Source organism: Pagrus pagrus, assembly GCF_965226575.1.
Source record: "Pagrus pagrus genome assembly, chromosome: 24".
NCBI classification, from domain to species: Eukaryota; Metazoa; Chordata; class Actinopteri; order Spariformes; family Sparidae; genus Pagrus; species Pagrus pagrus.
Window position 1 is genome coordinate 212,501 of NC_140206.1, and position 23,996 is coordinate 236,496.

Consider the following 23,996-nt stretch of genomic DNA (forward strand, 5'->3'; position numbering starts at 1 on the left):
TCACGATTATTTAGATAAATCATGATTATTAAGATAAAATCCCGATTATTTAGATAAATCACGATTGTTAAGATTAAATCCCGATTATTAAGATAAATCACGATTATTTAGATAAATCATGATTATTAAGATAAAATCACGATTATTTAGATAAATCATGATTATTAAGATAAAATCACGATTATTCAGATAAATCCCGGTTATTAAGATAAATCACGATTATTAAGATAAAGCACGATTATTAAGATAAAATCATGATTAGTAAGATAAATCACGATTGTGAGCCGAGGTGATCACTTTTCAAATGTGAGTTATGAGGTATTAAAGGAAAGTTAGACAATAAGTTGGGATAAAGAGGTTTTCAGTCATATTTTTGACTTTTTAAGAAAAATGAACAGTCGGTAAGTAAAGTTTTGAGAAAACAATCTTTAATTTTAACGTTTAATCTACTTTTTCTTTTGAATTCAGAAACTTAAGCTCAACACTTACAAACGTGTGTGTGTCACATCTTGATGTGTGTTTGAATGTTTGGGTCTTTGATAATAAAACTAACTTTAAAAACGTTTCCTAATCATTGAATAACTTCAATCAGCTGAGTGTCTAACACGTCCTCGTCCTCCTGCTGAACAGTCAAACAGGAAGCCTCCGTTAATTCTTCTGTGATCAGGATGTTGATTCTTCTCTCCTCCGGTCCGTTCGCCTTCATTCACACCTTCTTTTACATCTTTAACGAGTCGACTGCTCTTCGTCCTCCAATGTCTCCTTCATGATCTTTCAGGGAAAGTTGGAGAGCAGCAGCCAGCAGAGGGCAGCAAACTCCCACCAGACGACATGAAGAGCGATCACTGTTGGACCTATAAACGGTCACCAAACAGAATTTCCAGCAGCAAAACCAAACCCGATGCTTTGAAACCAGTGAAGAGGTCGGATAAACCGGCCGGAGACAGACGAGACAGAACCCAGAAACTTCCAGGCAGAACGGAAGGCGCAAGAAAACTACCAAGAAACAACAGAGGTGAAAAGGAACCGAACAAGAACTTTCAGATCAGACAGGAAGGAAATCCTTTGTTTAGAGATGAAGGTGTTAAAAAACAGCAGATGAAAAATGAGCCAGGAGCTGCGAGAAAAGCTGCCATCGCCCGACTGGCTGCTGAGGATCAGGACTTTAAAGGCAGAACTGAACCTCACAGTGAAGCTGGAGTGAAATCATCTGAAGCATCGAACCAGGACGAGCTCGTGACTCACGACTCTCCTGACAACCAGATATCTGTAACTCAGATGAGTCATGGAGGAACTCCGCTGGTAGTACATCCAACTGATAATCAGTTTGTAGATTCAGTTTCAACTGCTCGCAGAACTTCTGCTGAAAAAGTCTACAGATCCAGACTTGCTCCACCTCGACCCGCAAAAGACATGATCCTGGACAACAAGGCGGTGGTGTCGAGTCTCATGGCTGCTGCCGTGAGCTGCTGCCAGGATGGAGAATCATCCAGGAGTGTGAGCTGTTCACAGACAGAAGAAGTGTCTGATATCACAGTGTTCCCCTTATCAGTGGACAGCTTGAGGGAAAATGAATGTGTTGATAAGACGGCCGAATTGGAAGGTGAACCGTGTGATGGACCAAGGTTTGAAGACACAAAAGTTCTGACAGATTTAGTAGAAAACGAGACGGTGGTGATGGATAAGAGCTCTCAAAGTCAGATTCACAAGGCTGAATTAAGTTGCTGTGGTGTATCTGAAGGTCCGAGCCTTGAAACCAAACTGAAACCATCAGAGCTTCATGACACAATCAGTGGAGGAACATCTGATTCACCTGAGAAGATTCAGATCTGGAGGATCTGTGAAGGTGAACCAGTTAGAGAAGCTGTTCAAATTCAAGACAAATCCTCTGAATGTGTTGAACGTTACAACCAGACAGAAACACCGGTGTCATCGACTCCGGTGTCATCTACTCCGGTGTCATCGACTCTGTCCCCGCTTGTCACGGTGCAGATGTTGAAGGACTGGGGTGGTTTCGAACAGACGATTCAAAACATTCTGAGAGAGTTTGTTGAAAATCAAGGTTTTGCTGATGAAATCTTAAGAATTTTTCCTGCAGTGCCAGACTCGCTCAGCCAGTGGATTTCAGAGTTGGAGGAGAAGCTGAAGATCATCACAGAAAATGTGTCAGATCAGCCTGATGCAGCAGGTCCGAACAGAACATCAGAAGATCCAGAAAGTGTTGAACAGAGTTCTGCCGGACCTCCTGCATCCATCAAAGACCGTCCAGTGTCAGGGAGGTGTGAAGCAGCCTCTCTGGAGGTACGTCCTCAAATCAATGACTCCGTGAACTCAGGGAACATTTGTGTAGAAGTTCAAGATCCTCCAAACGATGACCGGAATGCGACAGGAAGTACCTCAGACACCATGTTGTGTATTTCTGACTTTCAGGTGGAGGTCACTGAATCCGCTCGGGTCGACTCTGTTGACGTCAAAGAAGAAAGGCAAAGTGATTCGATGATGCCGAGCTGCTCAGAGGATTTCATTCTGGTTGAATCTTACTTTGCTGAGTCTGAGTGTGATCAAGGTTTGGTGGACTCATCGAGGAGTCAGGATGAAGTGGAGGAGAGACAGATTGTTCAGAGTGGCCGTCTTGTTCCAGCTGATGAAGACGTTGAGGAGCAACAAAAAACCCATCGAACGTTCTCGACAAACTCTCACGTGGCTCAAAGTTCAAAGATCAGACGACTCATAGAAACGACTGCGGATGAAATCAAGGCGATGGCTGTTCCAGAGTTAGTGGTGATGAGTTTACAACAAGGGAGAGCTGTCAACAAGTCAACATGGTGGACAGCCGAGGATCTGGAGGAGCCGTCAGCTGAAGACGTGGACAGCTGTGAGGAGGTTGACGAGGAGGCCACACAGCAACCGGCGACGCAACAACATTGTCAACCTGCGACGGAGGTCGTCGTTGAAGATGTCGAAGTCATTCCGGTGGAGAGCGGCGTCAAACTCCAGAGAGGACGGAAGGGATTCAGTCCAGACGGCAGGAAAGACAAACACAACACCGACTGCAAGATTTCCTGATTTCATGACGTCATCAGTGATGTTAATTTAACTTAACTCGTTAACCTGGCTGACGATTTGAAGATCCACCCGTAAAAAACCTCTGAAGCTCCCGGACCAACACTTTAAAGCTTGTGTGTGTAAAGTTGAAGTTAAGGCTGTTTTATGGCCTTTTTCCTGTTGGACGGTGAAACAGGACAAATTTGGATTCATGTCATTATAATGTTTTCGATCGATCAGCTGTTTCTTATAATCATTTTATAAACAAAGTCTTGAAATAAACCGACAGAGAAAGGTTTTGAATCCTTCATGATCCGACGTCTTCTGTCCGACAACACAAACGTCTGAGTTGAGCCAAGAAATAAAATCATTTTATATGAAAGATGTGTTCGTGTTCCCCTGGCAGCCATGTTGATTTATTCACTGTGTAGTTTATTATGATGATAAATCATATTATGATCAGCATGTGTCCAGTTGTTGAGACCTTCTTCAGTGAAATCAAACTTTACAGACATAAGAAACTTTATTATGAAACAAAACAGAATTATTTTGGGAAAAACTTGACAAGTGTTGAGTTTAAAGGTTCAACAATAAAATCTTTTTTATGAACTCTGTGTGTAATTTACAGTGTGAAGCTGTCCAACATTAACACTCCTGTTGTGACTTATTATAAAATGATATTACATTTGTAGAAATCAATAAATAATCAGTAAATGAAGACAGATCTGAAAGACACCAGTGAGACAGGATGTAGTTCACAGCTTCTGAGCCTGTCGTTAGCAGCTTACACGTCTAGCACCAAGCTCAGTCGGCCTGACTCATTTTGATCAGTGCGTCATTGTAGCTCATAACACTTTAATATTTTTATGTTTAAATTAGACTCAACCTGAAAGAGCGTGTTGAACATAGCGAACTAGCCGCTAACAAATTAAGCAGTCACACAGGCAGCGTCACCTGATCGGTTTATACTGTTTATACTGTAAAAACCGAACATGTGTGAGTTTATTTAGCATTTTAGAAGAAACTGTGTCAAAAATACTAGAACCTGTAAATTTATATTTTTCATTTTAATTGTAACAAACCAACAAGAGGAATGAATGACTTAAAGAAGTTTAATGAAGGAACCAGACAGAACCAAGTCAATGTGACCTGTTGTCTCGGTTCTGACCAACACGGCAGCAAACAGCTGCTAACTTCTCATCCAGACTCAGAGCAGCCGGATCGTCACTCTGACAGTCATTACATGTTCACAGCTGTTTATTTCCTGATGTTGTTGTTGTTGTGAACTCAATTAACATGTTTGTAGAACTAAAAGAATATTTCTGACTGTAGCTTCAGACTCAAAGTGCAGCGTTGTAATAATTGACTGTCCATTAATATCATTAATGATCAGCAACTGCTACATTTCTTTTCATATTCTGATCGGTCGGATCGACTCAGTCCAGATGGCTGCGATCCAGTGCTTTCATTGTCTGTTGATTAATCTGTCGATTACTTTCTTGATTAATCAGTTAGTTGTTCGTACAGAAGAGGATTAGATGAGGATGTTTGTTCTGTGCTGCTAATCTTCATTTTAGGTTTTGATTCTAAACTGTTGAAAACTGTTGATGGTGTTTTGTCCACAACCCAAAGATCTTCAGTTCACCGTCACAGAGGAGGAAAGAAACTCCGCTCAAACTGATCAATGGATAATTAATATAGTTGATTAATTAAATATTTGGCAGCAGATCAGTTGACGGTCGCAGCTCTTTCTGAGCGGTTACAAGATGATCGAAGGAATAATGAAAGAAATAAAGTCGAATCAGTATAACAAGTGATTGATTATAGATCGCTCATACGTTGTCAGATGAAACTGTAGCTTTAAATGTGTGTGGTGCCTCATTGTTACGTCCTGTTGAGAAACAACATGATTATTGTCTTTCGTGGTTAAATGTTGTTTCAGAGCTGCGACTGAAGAAGCTCTTTGAAGAAAGAGAGAGTTTACAGGATCAGGTGAGCTGACACTCAAACTGACGCTTCAAACAGCTGTTTGAACGAAACGTTGATTAAACTTTAATCCGTCACGTTAACGTTTGTGAGCAGGTGAAGCTGTTGAAGTCTCAGCTGGATCAGAGGCAGAAGAACGGGACGGACGGAGTCCAGAATCCAGAGGGGGGCGGGCTGGAGAACGGGATGGACTCTCATCTTCTGGACCTGCAGAGTGAGTCCTGTGGCGCTGTCAGCCGTCTTCATCCTCATTATTTATGTTCTCATCTCGTCTTCTCCTCTTTTATGTCTTTGACTGCTCTGTTGCCGTCTTTTCGTCTTTGTTTTCTTTGTTTTCATCGTCGTCTTTATTTATTTTCAGTGTCCGTCTTTATCTTCAGCTTCATCTTCCAGTTTTCACCTGAAGCCTTCTTAACTGTCACGTTTGTCTCGTCTTCATCTTCATCCTGACTTTTTCTTTCTCCTCATTTGTCCTCATCTCCTGTCACATCTCATTGTCTTCTTGTTCTCTGAAACTTTTCTCTCGTCGTCTTTTTCCATCATGTGAAATTTTGCATCAACATGTAAACAATAAAGTTCCTCATGACACAAATATTTCTGTCGTATATAAACAACGTTCATATCTTCAGTGTCATGATGTGGTTTTATTTTCTCCAGGAGACGCCAACAGACAAATGAGTGAGCTCAAGTTCAAACTGGTGAAGTCTGAACAGGAAGTCACCACTCTGGAACAAAATGTGAGAGTCGCTGTGCTTCACCAAGAAAACAGCATCATCGGCATATAGAGACATATTTCATCAAACCGTGTGAAAAATGTAACTTTTGGTGTTTTTGTTTCCATTTACTTACAAAAACTTCACAAACAAAAGCAAAGACAATAATTCTGTGTGTAGTAAAGCAGCTTCATGAACTCGTACTGTCAAACTTCAGCATTTATTCAGACGTATTTGTTCTTCATGTATCGAGGAACTCGACATGATTTTATTTTTTCTTCCACGTTGATGGTTTTGTCATTTGGGCCTGTTGATGCTGTTTCCTACTGAAACTCTAAAATATGAATCAAATCATTCAAATGAATTATTGTGAATGTTTCACAGGGTTCAGGGTCGGTGGAGGTAGAGACACTTCTGAAGTCTCCACAACAGTTCATGTTTGAAAGCATTATGAAATAAATGAGAGACAGTCGAACACAAACAGCTGTTCTGATGAGGAAAGAGGAGGTCGAGCAATAACACTGTGTTCATAAAGTAGAAGACGTCCTCTGACTCCGCCTCATTGTTTTGTTTCTGACTCAGGTGATCCGACTGGAAGGTCAGGTGACTCGATACAAGTCGGCGGCAGAAAACGCAGAGAAGATCGAAGACGAGCTGAAAGTGGAGAAGAGGAAGCTACAGAGAGAGGTTTGAGTTTAACTTCATGTTTTTAATATGTGACTGGTTTTATTTAACTTATTGATTGTTTGGCAAAAATATGTTTGTCCGTGACTGATAGAGAAAAGCAGTTACAGGATTGGTCCGGGCTGTTGAGAAGTGTTTCCTCATTGGTCGCTGACCTTTTAACCTTTTCCTTCTCCTCCTTCTCCTCCTTCTCCTCCTTTTTCTTCTTCTTCTTCTTCTTCTTCTTCTTCTTCTTCTCCTTCTCCTTCTCCTCCTCCTCCTCCTCGTCCTCCTCCTTCTTCTCCTCCTCCTCCTCCTCCTCCTTCTTCTCCTCCTTCTTCTCCTCCTCCTTCTTCTCCTTCTCCTCCTTCTTCTCCTCCTCCTTCTTCTCCTTCTTCTTCTTCTTCTTCTTCTTCTTCTTCTTCTTCTTCTTCTCCTTCTTCTCCTTCTTCTCCTCCTCCTTCTCCTTCATTTAAAATGTATAAATGTATATAAATCAAGTTAAAACCTGTGAATTGGAGGATGTTGAAGCAGCCATGTTTCCTGCTTCAGTCGTTTTCTTCTCCTCTTCTGTCCTGCAGCTCCGCTCGGCTCTGGACCGGATCGACGAGCTGGAGGCCAGTAACAACCACCTGTCCAAACGTCTGGAGAAGATGAAGGCCAACCGCAACGCCCTGCTGGCCCAGCAGTGACGCTGCGTCCTGGGACGGATCGACGTCCAGCGGTCCTGACGGAGAGACAATCAGCCCTTGTTTTTACTCTGCATGCAGCACCGGACGGGTGGAGTTAACTAAGCTGCAAACAAACCAAAAACTCAAAAAATCAATCAATCAGTCAATCAATCAGTCATGGACATGTGGAATGTAGCTCTGTGATCCCGGCGCAGTGAACACAGACGGGTGAAGTTCATGGATCGTCACAGTGACCTCAACAAGTCGTCCGTCCTCCACTGAGAAGTAAAGACTCTTTACAGACAAACATCAAAGTGCTCGACGGGCCAGAACAAACTGAATTTAAATCTTTGTGCTTTAAAGAACAGAATAAATCTGACCCGCCTCCACCTTTAAAGTCCTGATGTGTTCAACTCCGCCCGCCTGGCCCTCCTGGTGTCTAAAACAAACTCTACATCAACAGTCAGCTGCTCTGTCGGTGTGAACTGTGGCACTACCTCTCCTCCAACTCACGGGGGCGCCGCCTCCCTCACAGACGTCACTACAGCAGGGAGACCGGACTACACCAGGTCGGTCCGGATCAGTCCGGATCAGACTGGATCAGACTGGAGCAGTCCGGATCAGACTGGATCAGACCGGATCAATCTGAATCAGACTGGATCAGACTGGAGCAGTCCGGCTCAGACTGGATCAGTCCGGATCAGACTGGGGGCAGTCCGGCTCAGACTGGATCAGTCCGGATCAGACTGGATCAGACCAGCAGCTGATTTTGAACTTTATTTTGTTTCTTGGAGGTTTTTGTTTGTTTGTTGTTATTTTTAAAGGTTGGTGTTGGTTCTATGGTTCCGTCTGTTTTGGTTCTATGGTTCCGTCTGTTTTGGTTCTGGGGTTTGGTGGGCTGGATGTTGCCGCCTGTCGACTGTAGATCAGTTTAAATCATTTAAAGGCATCAGATCCTTCAGGTGTGACAGTAAAGACCAGAGCAGACCAGCATCCAGCCCCGCCCACCACGCTGACTGAGGAGGGCGTGGCCTCGTGTGCTCATGTACATATAGAGCAGGTGGAGACCCACCTGGACCACCTGGTTCACCTGGTTCAGGCACTTGGGATGTAAAATCACCAGCTTGTGAATGTCTGTCAGGACTCATCGCTCAGTGAATGAACATATGAGGAGGTTGTTTCCATGACAACCAACTCCTCGTTTAAGGCTTCAATTTGTCTCCATGACAACCAGCTCTTCGCACATTTAAAAAATCGATGACGCAATAAAACTACTGTTCCTGAATGTAGGAGGGGGGAGGACGGGACGGGCCCAGATCGCCATGGTGACGGGGATCTGACTGATGTCGCCATGGGTACGGGGAGTAAGATTAGGTCGGAGTCGTTTGATCAACAAGGTTTAATACTTGATCTGTGTGAACTCTGATCTGATCGGAGGAGAACTTCAATGTATTTAATTGTGTCCTATTGATTAGGATGTGGGTTATCAATACATCAGTGTATCAACATGATCAGGGGTTATTGATCAGTGTGACGGGTGTGAGAGGGGTTTGAGAAGCACGACAATAAACTGATGCAACATCTCAGTCTGACTGTTTGTTTATGACCAAGACTTCCTGCTCACAACCACCTGACCCCCATCAGACAGGTGACGCACCTGAACGCCACAGAGTGACCTCACCGTCAGACAGGTGATGCACCTGAACGCCACAGAGTGACCTCACCGTCAGACAGGTGACGCACCTGAACGCCACAGAGTGATCTCACCATCAGACAGGTGACGCCCCTGAACAACGTTGTAAAAAGCACCTGAGCTGTGAAGTGATTCAGGTGAACGCGAACAGGAAGTGACAGCGTACAGGATCTGAGGCCTAAAGCAGTTTCAAAATAAAACAGAGTTAAATGAAAAACAAGCAAATTAAAAACAAAGTATAAAAAGTTTAAAACATGAAACCAGATTGAGACTCTAACTGGTCCGGTCCGGTCCGATCTGGGTCCTCGCAGGTCCACCATGTTGCCAGCCCTCTCTGGTTAATGTATTCTGGTCAGGTCCGGGTCCTCTCAGGTCCACCATGTTGCCAGCCCTCTCTGGTTAATGTATTCTGGTCAGGTCCGGGTCTGGTTTCCCACGAGTCCGTCTGGGATCAGGTCCAACCTTCAGACCTCCAGTTAACCCCTCGCTGACTGAATGTTTTGTCTCAGCAGCGTCTCTCTCACTCTGACGCTCATTTTCACCGTCTGACCTGAACGCAGCATTAATGTGGTCGTCATGGTAACAGCCCTGTGCGTTGTGTCACTGAAAGGGACCGAGGCAGCCAATCAGAACACTTGTAGCCCCCCAGCAGAGAGTTAAAGGACACTTCAACGTCCAGAGTGAAACCAGTCCAGCTCTGGGCAGGAAGCAGAGGATTCTGGGAAGACTGATCCCGTGGGACATCGAAGGAAACTCAGCTGATGTCAGGACGAGCCGTCGAAGTCCTGGAGTGGGCAGGAAGGGAACGCCGGCCCACAGGCTCCTCCTCCTCACCACACCTGTGACAGGTAACAGGAAGCAGCTGTCAATCAAACACAAAGATGACTCTCCTTAAAACAGTCAAATTTTACATGAAGTTTGGTTGAACGGATATAATGTCAGTTTGTAGCAAAAGTCTTTTATTTTAAATGATTCAACTTTTAAACTATTAAATAAATATAATAAGTTTATATGAATATAATATAAATAACTTAAATATTAGTTTGTTCTGTTGTAATGAGATCAGAAAGTTATAACTCATTTATTTATTTAGTTATTTATTTATTTATTTATTATGTGAACTTTATCTGAACGTTTACTAAGAAGAAAAATCCTTTAATTTATGAATTATTGATAAAGTTTATGTGGACAAGATGAACAGCTGACAGACGTTAGTATTCATCAGGGTGGACACTGAGGGAGGAGAGAAAGGTAGGAAACAAGGGAGGAAACAAGGGTGGAGAGAAGGGAGGAAACAAGGGAGGAAACAAGGGTGGAGAGAAGGTAGGAAACAAGGGAGGAAACAAGGGAGGAAACAAGGGTGGAGAGAAGGGAGGAAACAATTGTGGAAACAAGGGTGGAGAGAAGGGAGGAAACAAGGGTGGAAACAAGGGTGGAGAGAAGGGAGGAAACAAGGGAGGAGAGAAGGGAGGAAACAAGGGAGGAAAATGAGAGGGAATGAGGGAGGAGAGAAGGGAGGAGAGAAGGGAAGGAAATAAGGGAGGAAACAAGGGTGGTAATGAGGGAGGAGAGAAGAGAGGAGGGTAGGGAGGGAATGAGGGAGGAGAGAAGGGAGGAGAGAAGGGTGGTAATGAGGTAGGAGAGAAGGGAGGAAACAAGGGTGGTAATGAGGGAGGAGAGAAGAGAGGAAGGTAGGGAGGGAATGAGGGAGGAGAGAAGGGAAGGAAATAAGGGAGGAGAGAAGGGAGGAAACAAGGGTGGAAACAAGGGTGGAGAGAAGGGAGGAAACAAGGGAGGAAACAAGGGTGGAGAGAAGGGAGGAAACAAGGGTGGAAACGGGTGGAAACAAGGGTGGAGAGAAGGGAGGAAACAAGGGTGGAAACAAGGGTGGAAACAAGGGTGGAGAGAAGGGAGGAAACAAGGGAGGAGAGAAGGGAGGAAACAAGGGAGGAGAGAAGGGAGGAAACAAGGGAGGAAAATGAGAGGGAATGAGGGAGGAGAGAAGGGAGGAGAGAAGGGAAGGAAATAAGGGAGGAAACAAGGGTGGTAATGAGGGAGGAGAGAAGAGAGGAAGGTAGGGAGGGAATGAGGGAGGAGAGAAGGGAGGAAGGTAGCGAGGGAATGAGGGAGGAGAGAAGGGAGGGAATGGGGAGGAGAGAAGGGAGGAAGGTAGTGAAGAATGAATGAAAACAGTTTGACCTCTGACTTCTGACGCAGGATGAAGCCATACAGGAAGTGGCTGTTGGTGCTCCTGCTGGCCTGGCTCCTCCTCTTCCTGTCCCTGCTCTGTCACTTCCTGGACCTCACCTCCCGGCTGCCTCGGCCCGGACTTAGCAGGACTGAAATCCGCCGCCTGGTCTCTGCTCAGCGGGGGGCCCTGAGACCTGCCGGATCTTCAGAGAAGGACTGGAGGAGGAGGAGGACTGACTTCAGGTCCAGATCTGAGGACTACTACAGGTCCAGATCTTTGGAAATCCTGCAGAGACTCTGGACCGGGAACCTGACGGTGGAGATGCTGAGTCCTCGCCTGCAGAAGGTCCTGAAGGTCCAGCTGAGCTCCAACAGGCACCAGGTGACGTACCAGGGGCCACGGGGGGACCGCAGGTCTGGTCTGCAACTGTACTGTGAGCTGAAGAGGAGGACCAGGATCCGGACTGTGGACGGGACCCAGGAGCCGTTCTCCGGTCTGGGCTGGGCCCGGCTGGTGCCTTCACTGCCCCTGCAGGAACTCTGGACGTCTGGGTATCAGAGCTGCGCTGTGGTGACGTCAGCCGGAGCCGTCCTCAACTCATCGCTGGGGAGGGAGATCGGTGAGTCCACGTACAGGACTGGGGGGTCCAACCTGAGGGTCAGGACCCATAGACGGGTCAGATTACAGGACCTTTACACTGTTTTCTACAGTCAGAGCCCACAACCTCACCAGTACTTTCTTTCTTTGTGTTAAAACATCACCTTTCTAAAACATGAGCTGTGTCAGTGCAGGTCTGACTCTGCTGCCCCCTGCTGGTGAATATTATTTACTCTGGTGTTTGATCTCGAATCTATTTGTTGTTTTTATTGTATTTTCACTTTGTTTGACTGTGAAGCACAGAAATAAACTTTACTTGCTTGATTAAACAAAACTGACTCAAAGTCCACTTCCTGTTCCTCTCCTCCTGGACTCAGATTCCCATGATGCCGTTCTTCGCTTCAACGCCGCCCCCACCAAAGGCTTCGAGAGGGATGTGGGGACCAAGACCACAATCCGCATCATCAACTCGCAGGTACAGACTCCGCCCACTGTCCTCACCCTTCTGTTGTTGTTCTACACCTCTGAACTAATGACACCCCTGAACCACTTAGTACGGTCCACCCCTGCTCCTAGTAATGCAGGTGGAATCTTCCACTTCCTGTTTGACGCCTGGAGCACACAGAACAGTTGCTTGGTACCTGCTGCTGAAAACTTCAATAAATGTACATTCATTCATTCATTCATACATCTGTAGTGAACACCTCTGTGTCCTCACCAGTGAACACCTCTGTGTCCTCACCTCCTTGGTCCAAGGAAGTGAGGACACAGAGGTGTTGTGCTCACAGATGTATGTGTGGCATCATGGGAGTTCTCTGAGATGTTGACAGATGAGGTGAAGTTTCAAAGTTTTATTCATGTTATGTTTCGTCTTGTTCTCCAACTCTACAGAACAATACAGAACAACCCTCGAGGCAGAGTCCGGTTCTGCTTGAGGTTTCTGCCTGTTAAAGGCAGTTTCTTCTCTCCTCTGTCACCAGGTGCTGCTCAAGTGTTGGTCTCTGTAGATGAATTAATCAAGGTGTTCTGTTTAGACCTGCTCAATCTGGAAAGTGTCATGAGATGAGTTTTGGTGTTAATTATGAAATGAACAAATAAAGATTGATTAATTGAATGATGATGTAATGAGCTTTCATCATCCAACATTAACTCAAAGATGTGACAGTGATGACCTACAACATCTTTAAAACTTTGTCACATCCTCACACTTCAGTAAAAGTTCAGTTGCTGATGGTTCATCGACCCATAATCCCCTGCTTCCACCTCTGAGGAACCACGGGAGGGGACACGGCCCCCTCCCTCTCCCACGACTGCAGGACTGAGGCTCCAGGTACTGGCAGCCGGCAGGATTCGACCCGGTGCGAGCACCTCTGGTTGCTGCCAGCCAGGAACAAACCCACCGCACCACCAAGTCCCCTTCACACCAGCAGATCTTCTCTGGGCTCTTTTCAGTCCACACTTCAATCTCCACTGACTGAGTATTATAAGAATCGAACCTGCGACCTCAGAACTGCTGACCAGGCCTCTATCGGCGTGAGCTACTGGATCTGACTGATGGTCTTTGTTTCTTTCAGATTTCACACTTTTGAACATCAACCCTCAAAATTCAATAAAGAATCAAACCCACAAGCTTCTAACCCTGGGGTCACCCTGCTGAGCCGAGTCTCTCACTCGTTCTTCTGAGCAGCAACTTTATACAAAGTCTGAACATCGTCAGGATTCAAACCCACAACCTTCAGAGAAGCTCATCAGATACCTGAACGTCCTGCCTTTGACTCTTTCATATGAAGAGCAGTTTTCAAAACTCAGACTGACTTCAGGATCGAACCCACAACCTCAGAATTTCATGACAGTCCCCCAACACACTGAGCTACCTGGACATCAGGTGTCTGAATCTGAACTTTAGTTTGTGTGCAGGTCGTCTCAGTTTGTCCGTCTGTGTCTCCATCAGATTGTTGCTCAGCCCAAACATCAGTTCAACAGCAGCTCGTTGTATCAGGACATCACCCTGCTGCTCTGGGATCCGGCTCCGTACTCCTCCAACCTCACCGAGGTCTGAATGCAACGACAAGACTTTACCGTTTTACTAACATTTGCTAACGTGTGCTAACTCAGCGTGTCACGTTTCCTCTCCAGTGGTTCAAGAAGCCGGACTTTGATCTGTTCTCGGGGTACGTCGAACGCCGTCGCCTCCGACCCGAGCAACCGTTTTACATCCTCCACCCGGAGTTCATCTGGAGCCTGTGGGACCTGATCCAGGACAACACCGGGGACCAGATCCAGCCAAACCCGCCCTCGTCAGGCTTCACAGGTACCAGGACTACAATACTACAGTACTACAATACTACAGTACTACAGTACAACAATACTACAGTACTACAGTACTACAATACTACAGTACTACAGAACAACAATACTACAGTACTACAATACTACAATACTACAGTACAACAATACTACAGTACTACAATACTACAATACTACTAAAAGTGCGAGACATGTCTTTGGATGATTTAAATTTATATTGTTAATTACAAAAAAAACAATAAAAGTAACAAAGAGAAAAGAGAAACAGGAACAAACAACATCCAGTAATCATTATGTAAATAACATTACATTTGAAATATTACTCAAAATTTAAATAGAATAGAATATAATTACACTGATCATAAATTATATTAATTACATTTACTTAAGAAAAGTATATTTACTATAGAAAATGCAATTAATGTAAAATATTTATAGTAAATTAATTTATATTATAATTTATTATCAAAATGTAATTACATGTACTTATAATTTAATATTATTAACATGTTAAATTGAATTCCAACATTACATTTGATTGTAAATTAAAATCATTACAATTATAAACATTTTAATGGAAATTTGAGAAACTGATTAAAACTTGCATGAAGTGACAATAATAATAATAATAATAATAATAACTTTATTGATGTGGCACATTTTTAAAACAAGCTCTTTACAATGAAAACAGTAAAAATAATAAACTGTCAGCAGTTGTTTGTGTAATGACCGTCACAGCCTGAAGGGGGAGACAAACGTGTCACTGCAGGTTTCAATAACAAACTGACAGCTGCATTTATCACTCAAAGAAAACAAAAGATAATTGTTTTATATTAGATTTAATATTTAAACGGTGTGTTAGAGGTGATTTAAAAATGAATTCAACAGAGGAAACAACACGTTCACAATATTAATATAAACGTTGGATAAAAAGACGGACGAGCGACTTTACAGAACTTTATTCCAAACTTTCCTCAACAACATTTTTACAGCACAGACGTTCAACAGACCAGAGACCATAGAAAAATATGATCACGTCACGTCATGACGCTCAGACAGGACATACTCATTTTATTATTCATCTTCATTAATATTTAATTAGCCGTCGTCAGAGTCGTTTGATTCTGTGATAAAGTGAGCGACGATTTTACACCATCAGATATGAATCATCAGAACCACCAGTTTAAAACACACAATCATGTTGTCGTGACACGTTACTGTTTATTAATGTGTTTGTTCAAAGATGTTTAATAATCTCATTAAACATGCTGAATGTTTATGTGACGGTCTGTCAATCAGACAGAAGTAATGACATCATGGAGTAAACAAACAAACAGACAACATGAGTCACAGAGGAAGTTCACATCAGTTATGATAATAAATGTTATTAAATATCTTCATGAAGTCGCCTGATGAAGACCATGATATGAGACTGAAAGATCAAAGAAGTTCATTTGATTTCAGGATCAATAATTATAATAACGTTTATTAGTATTTGTTTGATTTTTGTTGTTTGTCTTTGTTTTTTTTATCTAAAGACGCTTCAGATACAAAAATCAAAAATGACTTGTTTTTTATTGTATATCAAAATTTAATGGAACATGATAATGATAATAATGATAATAATGATAATGATGATAATAATGATAATGATAACAATCACGAGGTTTAAATTGTATCTTGTTTTTGATAAAGAGAAATGAACCCTGAAGCTCGATTTGTCTTTAAAGGTGTGAACAGGTGCTGAACACTGTGATCGCAAGAGATTCATTGTTTGATAAATTGTGAAAACGTAGTGAAACTGTGAACGATGGAAACGTGTTAAATGTTTACATTTTTAATCTTAATTAAATTCTTTAACTTTCATAAACGACTCCAGACATGTTCCTGTTACACTGTTGTAAATATTCATTAAATGTCTTTACGTCCACACACGCCTCCGTCATCGTTTGTTGACCTCCGTACCTCCAGTCAGCTGATTGGTCGTTGAGGTTTCAGGTGAAGGGTCAGAGGTCAGAGGTCTCATGAGGAGACCTCCTGTGGCTCGACAGCGTCGGCTCTGTCGGACACGGCGCTGCTGGTTAATTCCATGTCCGCAGTATCAGGTCTGGTAAGCAGGGTGGAGCCGGCGGTGGCAGCGTGTTCGGTGGCGGCCGGGCTGATGTCACACACTCGGCGGTTGAGATGGACCACGGTGGTCTTTGAGGGCATGGAGGAGTGTCCGTCCTCGGTCAGCTGGTGTTTACAGTGGAACAGGATCAGGAAGCAGCGGTAGAACTGAGGAATAGACATTAACAACCAATCACAGACTGATAATCAACCACAGACATTAATTATCAATCACAAACCGATAATCAACCAGACATTAATAATCAATCACAGACTGATAATTATTCACAGACATTGATAATCAATCACAGACTGATAAGCACAGACATTAATAATCACAGGCTAATGATTAATCATAGACATTACTAATCAATCACAGACATTAGCAATCAATCACAGACTGATAATCACAGACATTAACAATCATTCAGACTGATAATCACATACATTAATAATGAATCACAGAATAATAATGAATCACAGACATTAACAATCAATCACAGACTATTAATGAATCACAGACTAATAATCACAGACATTAACAATCAATCACAGACTGATAATCAGAGTGATAATCAATCACAGACATTACTAATCAATCACAGATATTGTTAATCAATCACAGACAATAATCAATCACAGACTAACAATCAATCACAGACTGATAATCACACACGTTAATAATCAATCACAGGCATTAATAATCAATCACAGACTAACAATCAATCACAGACTGATAATCAATAAACAGTCAGCTGGAGACGTGACAACGATCCTCAGCGACTTTTTAATGACATCATGTGTAAATATGAAATATTTGTTCTCATTCATTATTTATAACGTAAACATTCTTTTAGTTTGTAAAATATTTGTTGTTTTGTTCGATTCTGACTCAAACTGGATTTAGTTTTTTCTTTATTGTGTAAAATTATTTGTGTTATTTTATGACACATTGATGATGTCACGTGTTTCAGGGATCCTGTTGATGATGTCACTGTGTGGTGAGGTCAGTGTGTACGAGTTCATCCCGTCAGTCCGTCGGACCGACCTGTGTCATTACTATGAGCGTTACCACGATGCCGCCTGTACGCTGGGAGCGTACCACCCTCTGCTGTATGAGAAGCTGCTGATCCAGAGGATCAACGTGGGCCCCCAAGACCAGCTGAGGACCAAGGGCAAGGTTACTCTGAGGGGGTTCAGGACAGTCCAGTGTGGGTCATGATCCAGGTTTAAGACTCTGAGGTGGTTCAGGATAGTGAATATGTTCTTTTATTTTGTTTCCTTTAATTTAAAAAAAAATCTTTTTAGATTATTTTAAAAATATTTATTGATTCTTTTATTAAAAGTTAGTTTTCCTTGTTTTGTCATATTTTTTAACTATCATGTGATCTAGTTTTGATTTTTATGTCATAATTCTGATGTTCTTTCAAACACTGTCTCATTATTTTCACTGTAAATCAAAAATCATTTTAACTCATCTCAGAATTTTTATGTAATTCCAAGAAACTCCAGATTTATTATGTTGTAATTATAATTTTTTAACGTTTTGACGTTGAATCTAGAAACAACAGCAGAGTTTTAATAAAAGAAGTTGATGAGGTTTATTTTTATGCAAATAATAGTTTTAATAAACACGCTTTGCTTTTGACTGATTTTTTTACTTTCTGCTACAGAGTGTTGGAGTGTCCTTACAGAGTGTGGGAATGTCCTTACAGAGTGTGGGAATGTCCTAACATAGTGTGGGAATGTCCTTACAGAGTGTTGGAGTGTCCGCACATAGTGTGGGAATGTCCTCACAGGGTGTGGGAGTGTCCCCATAGAGTGTCCTTACATAGTGTGGGAGTGTCCATAAAGGGTGTGAGAGTGTCCTTAAAGAGTGTGAGAGTGTCCTTACATGGTGTGGGAGTGTCCTTACTAGGCATGGGCCGGTATGAGATTCTGACGGTATGATAACCTTAGGCAAAAATATCATGGTTTCACGGTATTATGATTACAGCTCTAAAATGTGAATTTGAATGTCTGTATTTAAAAACAAAAAAAGGAAAAAAGTTAAAAAAAAAACACTTGTGCTTCTCTTCTTCACCTCATGTTAGAGAAACTAGCTGGTGTTATCCATCTTAGCAATAAAGATTGATGAAAGAAAAAAAGTTATGGATAACAGATATGGTAACTAGCATGCTAAGATGGATCTATCTTAGCATGCTAGTTAGCATATCTGCCTCAGTGAAAAAAAAAAAGTTACTATCATAGAGATATAGAAAAGGTAAGATACGGTAACTACCATCTGCCTCAGTAACAATCTCATTTCACTGTCAGACGCTAATACGCTCGTTCATTTCAAGACAACATTAACTTTACCTTGCCCATGCCTAGTCCTTACATAGTGTGGGAGTGTCCTTACATAGTGTAGGAGTGTCCGTACAGGATGTGGAAGTGTCCTTACATAGTGTGGGAGTGTCCTTACAGAGTGCGGGAAAGTCACTAGGGCCACTTGTGGCTCATTGACCCAACCGGCCTTCATGTGGGTTGTTAAGGTTGTTGGGGGAGAGAACTCAGTACTGTATTGTAGGTTGGTGATAAGCGATGTCTTAGACCACCTCCTCTGTTCAAAGACGGCTGTGAACTCAGAGCGCACATGAGTCCTTAACCATCTCTGAAAGGACACTCCCACACTATGTAAGGTCACTCCCACACTATGTAAGGACACGCCCACACTCTGTAAGGACACTCCCATACTATGTGAGGACACTCCCACACAGAGTTTAAAGCCTGCAGCTCCTCCAGTCAGTTAGAAGTGAAGCAGCCTCTTGGATGAGATGTGAAACGTCTTCAACAAACTGAAACAGGTCCAGTTGACTACGATACAGAACTTAGAGGTACCATGACCCGGATGACTGCGAACCTTCATCAACATACAAGATAATGTTGTTTTGAGAAACTGGATTTACTTTCCTTAAAGACTTATTTTTAATGTTTGGTCTGATGGTAAGTTGTCATGTGCCCGTCATAATTTAAACAATGTTTTAGAGAAAGTGTCTCAAACTTTTAAAAGTCAAACATTTGACCGTCAACATAATGAGACTGTCGTCACTCAGGTAACTTTCATGTAGTTTAAAAATCATGTTACACTTATTACCACCTCAATCTCATTGTTTGTCTTTAGATTTAGATCTGGGGAAAACTCAAAGTCATAAAACATCTCAGACTTTGTTCTGTCAGATTCAAACTGTGATAAAAGTATAGTAGTAACAGACGATGCGTTCACTGTCCTCTGTCGTGAAGAGGACCTCTGTCAGCTCATTATTGTTGTTCTACAGGTTGAATGACTGCTTTAACTCATTCTGCTGTTGCTGACGGTTGTTTGTCCTCAGCTGCTCTCTGAGGAAGCGACAGGACTCTGCTTCATGTCTCTTTGTGAAACCGCTCAGCTGTGACAGAAACCAGCTGCAGACGGACCCGCGGGCGGCTGCATGAAGCTGCCAAATGTGTTCTGGATGAGACGATTAAAGATTTGAGACACTGAAATGCTCGAAGGCGTTAAAAATGACTCTGGGCCAAACGTTGGTAAAGGTGTCAGAGCTAGCAGCACAAAGCTGAGGCTCCGTTTGTTGACAGATACACTCAAAAACAACAACAACAACAAAAACAACAACAGAAACGTGTTTACAGTCTGCTGTCTATTCTCAAACATGACTGACTGTAAATCTGATTGTCAGGTTTGTTTGTCTCAGATTTATTCCATCATGTCAGATTTGGTTGTAGCCGTGGTGATTCAGAGCAGACTTTATGTTTCCCGTCAGGACGTCAAACGATGGTGTGGAGCTCTGAGCTACATGTTCATACATCAGAAACAAACAGAAGTCTGGTACCGTCGGAGGAGGTTTGATAAACACACAGCTCAATAAAACGATTTGCTTGGAAAATCTCTGCATCTGATTCCATCCGTCTGAAATGTGTTGATGTTAGCATCCATGTTAGCTAGACAGGCTAATTAATTAGCTTACCACCAGAACCTGAGACATCCAACAAATGTGTTTTTACTTTCAAAGTCGTTCATTATTTATTTTTCTCTCTTTATTAACAAAAACACAAAAAATAAAATAACATAAAAACTAAAATGAAAACTTTAATTAAATAAAATATAGTATTTTATTTAATTTTTTCTCATTTAGTTTTCATTTTAGTTTTTATATTCTGTTATTTGTTTGTCTTTAATTTAGATGTTTTAGTTTTTGTACATTTGGATTTATAATTATATAAGTTGGTCAAGTGTAGCAGAGTATTGATTTATTGAAACGCTCTCTGTCAAAGCCTCCAAAGAATTTAAATCCTGAAATCAACTGAACAAATACAGTCGACCACCTGATGTCACCTATCGTCACTGTGAAGACTCACCTGTTTGTTCATGAGGATGTAGATGACTGGGTTGATGACGGTGCTGCTCTTGGCGAGGATCGACGGGACGACGCTGGCGACGGGGCTGACGACTCCCGGCCGGCCAAAGGTGGCCATCATGGCAACCACGCCGTACGGCATCCAGCAGAGCAGGTAGCAAACCACCGTGGTGATGACCATGAACAGGATGTGAAACTCTCTGCGGCGAGCCGCCGTCCGCCTGATACGACCCACCTGATGGACCAAACAGAGGTGATAAACCGTCAGAACCACCGGACAGACCAAACAGAGGTGATAAACCATCAGAACCGACTGACGGACCAAACACGGGTGATAAAGCGTTAGAACCGCCTGACGGACCAAACAGAGGTGATAAACCATCAGATCCACCTGACGGACCAAACACGGGCGATAAACCGTCAGATCCACCTGACGGACCAAACAGAGGTGATAAACCGTCAGATCCGCCTGACGGACCAAACACGGGCGATAAATCGTCAAAACCGCCTGACGGACAAAACACGGGCGATAAACCGTCAGATCCGCCTGACGGACCAAACACGGGCGATAAACCGTCAGAACCGCCTGACGGACCAAACGTGGGCGATAAACCGTCAAAACCGCCTGACGGACAAAACACGGGCGATAAACCATCAGATCCGCCTGACGGACCAAACACGGGCGATAAACCGTCAGAACCACCTGACGGACCAAACACAGGCGATAAACCATCAGAACCACGTGACGGACCAAACACAGACAATAAACTGTCAGAACCTCCTGACGGACTAAACACAGGCAATAAACTCTCACCTTTAAACTACTGCATGGCTCTGATTGGTTGCTGTGACCCACCTGTTTGACGGCATACAGCAGGCGTCCGTAGCAGTAGACCATGACCAGGACGGGGATCCCGAGGCAGAAGATGAACAGACAGATGATGTACGAGTGAGAACTGGACGAGTTCTCGGTCCAGCTGACCGAGCAGCTGGTCCCGGCCCCCTCCAGACCGTAACTGCTCCAGCCCAGCAGGGGGGGCACCGTCCAGACCAGGGAGTAGAGCCAGGACCCCCCCACAGCCAGCAGGGGCTTCCTGAAGTCCGGGGACCGCTTGTTGCACACCATCAGGGTGCTGTAGCGGTCGTAGGACAGGACAGCCAGAGAGACCAGAGACACGATCCCTGACGGAGACAGAAACAGGAAGAGGGTTCAGATCCACAGAACCACCTGGAACCTGGATTTAGTTCCACATAAGGTCCAAAACCAGATGTTTTAAACGGGACGATGGGACAGAATGTCCCTCAGAACACTTATCTGGATCTGAACTGATTTTCTATGTTAAATTTCATTAACAGGTGAGACTGTCACAGGTGAGTGTCAAACCTCTAACACATTATGTTGACTCAGTCTGAACTTGTTTGTCTTGATCTGTTTTTATGAGTTCAGTCAATATTAAACTTCTTCAGCTGACGTCACCGTTCAGCTCCGTGAGCACGGGTTAATATAACTAGAATATAACATTAAAATATAGAATATAGAATATAACATGAAAATATAGAATATAACATTAAAATATTAAATATAGAATATAACATTAAAATGTTAAATATAGAATATAACATTTAAAATATCAAATATAGAATATAACATTTAAAATATTAAATATAGAATATAACATTTAAATATTAAATATAGAATATAACATTTACAATATTAAATATATAATATAACATTTAAATATCAAATATAGAATATAACATTTAAAATATTAAATATAGAATATAACATTTAAATATTAAATATAGAATATAACATTTAAAATATGAAATATAGAATATAACATTTAAAATATTAAATATAGAATATAACATTTACAATATTAAATATAGAATATAACATTTAAATATTAAATATAGAATATAACATTTAAAATATTAAATATAGAATATAACATTTAAAATATTAAATATAGAATATAACATTTACAATATTAAATATAGAATACAACATTTAAATATCAAATATAGAATATAACATTTACAATATTAAATATAGAATATAACATTTACAACATTAAATATAGAATATAACATTTAAAATATTAAATATAGAATATAACATTTAAAATATTAAATATAGAATATAACATTTAAATATTAAATATAGAATATAACATTTACAATATTAAATATAGAATATAACATTTAAATATGAAATATAGAATATAACATTTAAAATATGAAATATAGAATATAACATTTAAATATTAAATATAGAATATAACATTTAAAATATTAAATATAGAATATAACATTTAAAATATTAAATATAGAATATAACATTTAAAATATCAAATATAGAATATAACATTTACAATATTAAATATAGATTATAACATTTACAATATTAAATATAGAATATAACATTTAAATATCAAATATAGAATATAACATTTAAAATATTAAATATAGAATATAACATTTAAATATTAAATATAGAATATAACATTTAAAATATCAAATATAGAATATAACATTTACAATATTAAATATAGAATATTACATTTAAATATCAAATATAGAATATAACATTTTAAATATTAAATATAGAATATAACATTTAAAATATAAAATTTAGAATATAACATTTAAATATTAAATATAGAATATAACATTTAAATATTACATATAGAATACAACATTTAAATATCAAATATAGAATATAACATTTAAAATATTAAATATAGAATATAACATTTACAATATTAAATATAGAATATAACATTTATAAGAAGCCTACAGCAGAGTGACGTCACTGTCCGGAGCTCAGTGAAAGAAGTTAAAATATAAAGTTTAACATCTGAATTTAAAATAAATATACACCAGCACGTATGAGCCCCGCAGCAGCAGCGGCAGAACCGGAACCACTGACCGAAGCAGGAGTTGATGAAGCCGTACCACATGCAGCCGTGGCGGCCATACAACCAGCGGCTCCGCAGGCTGGACGCGAAGCTAAGCGTGGTGCCGCAGGCGCAGACCAACATGTCGCTGACGCTGATGTTGAGCAGCAGCATGTTGACGGGGGTCCGCAGCGTCTTGAAGCGGCAGAACAGCACCAGAACCAGCAGGTTGTTGAGGAGGCCGAGCACCATGATGGAACCCAGGAACACCGACACCACGCGGTGGCCGCCGCGCGACAGCCGCGCGTGCGGTGTGTCGCTCCAGTCCTGCTCCAGCGGCGCGCTCGCGTTGGACGTCAGGTTGACGTCGCTCACCTCCGAGAACATGACGTGCTGCCGCTCACGCAGACGTGCCTTGTGTAGAGAGTAAACCTCCGCCGCGGCTCCAGGCGTCACATGATGAAGAGTGATGAAGAGGCAGGCAGCCAGCGCGCCGCCGCATCCTCCGCACGAGCAGCACCGTGCCGCGCGCACACAACAGAACGATACTGTGAGCCAATACAGGATCAATAAAACGGCTCGTGCCTCTGACGCTCCTCAGACTTCAGAAGTGTCGGCTGTCCGCGTGCAGCTGAGTGAAAGGTCCACTCCGCGCGCTCCTCTTTAAATACACTGGGAGAAGTGACGTCATCGCTCCGGAGCCGAGCACGTGACTGTATCCACACAC

General features: G+C 42.0%; 3 protein-coding genes across 10 annotated transcripts in view; 2 read left to right on the forward strand and 1 right to left on the reverse strand.

The window, feature by feature from the left end:
- lrrfip1b (leucine rich repeat (in FLII) interacting protein 1b) overlaps nt 1-8,664 on the forward strand; it is a 25,743-nt gene extending 17,079 nt beyond the window's left edge. For 7 of the 8 annotated variants that reach the window (XM_084346856.1, XM_084346859.1, XM_084346861.1 and 4 more), the window contains one exon: nt 779-3,340. In XM_084346856.1, coding sequence (XP_084202982.1) covers nt 779-3,066 — 2,288 coding nt within the window. In that variant the 3' untranslated portion in view covers nt 3,067-3,340. Of the gene's footprint in view, nt 1-778; nt 3,341-4,987; nt 5,038-5,127; nt 5,246-5,688; nt 5,769-6,326; nt 6,432-6,988 lie in introns of those variants that run through there. The other variant, XM_084346863.1, reaches the window with a different exon arrangement.
- Nucleotides 8,665-9,103: 439 nt separating this feature from the next.
- On the forward strand, nt 9,104-17,623 carry LOC311253125 (beta-galactoside alpha-2,6-sialyltransferase 2-like). Its single transcript, XM_084346891.1, has 6 exons — nt 9,104-9,619; nt 10,989-11,581; nt 11,937-12,034; nt 13,511-13,612; nt 13,696-13,870; nt 16,950-17,623. Exons 2-6 carry the CDS (start codon nt 10,990-10,992, stop codon nt 17,195-17,197), a joined length of 1,215 nt encoding a protein of 404 aa, XP_084203017.1. The 5' UTR covers nt 9,104-9,619; nt 10,989; the 3' UTR covers nt 17,198-17,623.
- Nucleotides 14,500-23,880, reverse strand: LOC311253126 (pinopsin-like). Its single transcript, XM_084346892.1, has 4 exons — nt 23,302-23,880; nt 21,226-21,551; nt 20,371-20,604; nt 14,500-16,143 (listed from the first exon to the last, which is right to left on the reverse strand). The coding sequence occupies exons 1-4, from the start codon at nt 23,654-23,656 to the stop codon at nt 15,889-15,891; spliced, it is 1,170 nt and encodes a 389-aa protein (XP_084203018.1). The 5' UTR covers nt 23,657-23,880; the 3' UTR covers nt 14,500-15,888.
- Between the last annotated feature and the right edge of the window lie 116 nt (nt 23,881-23,996).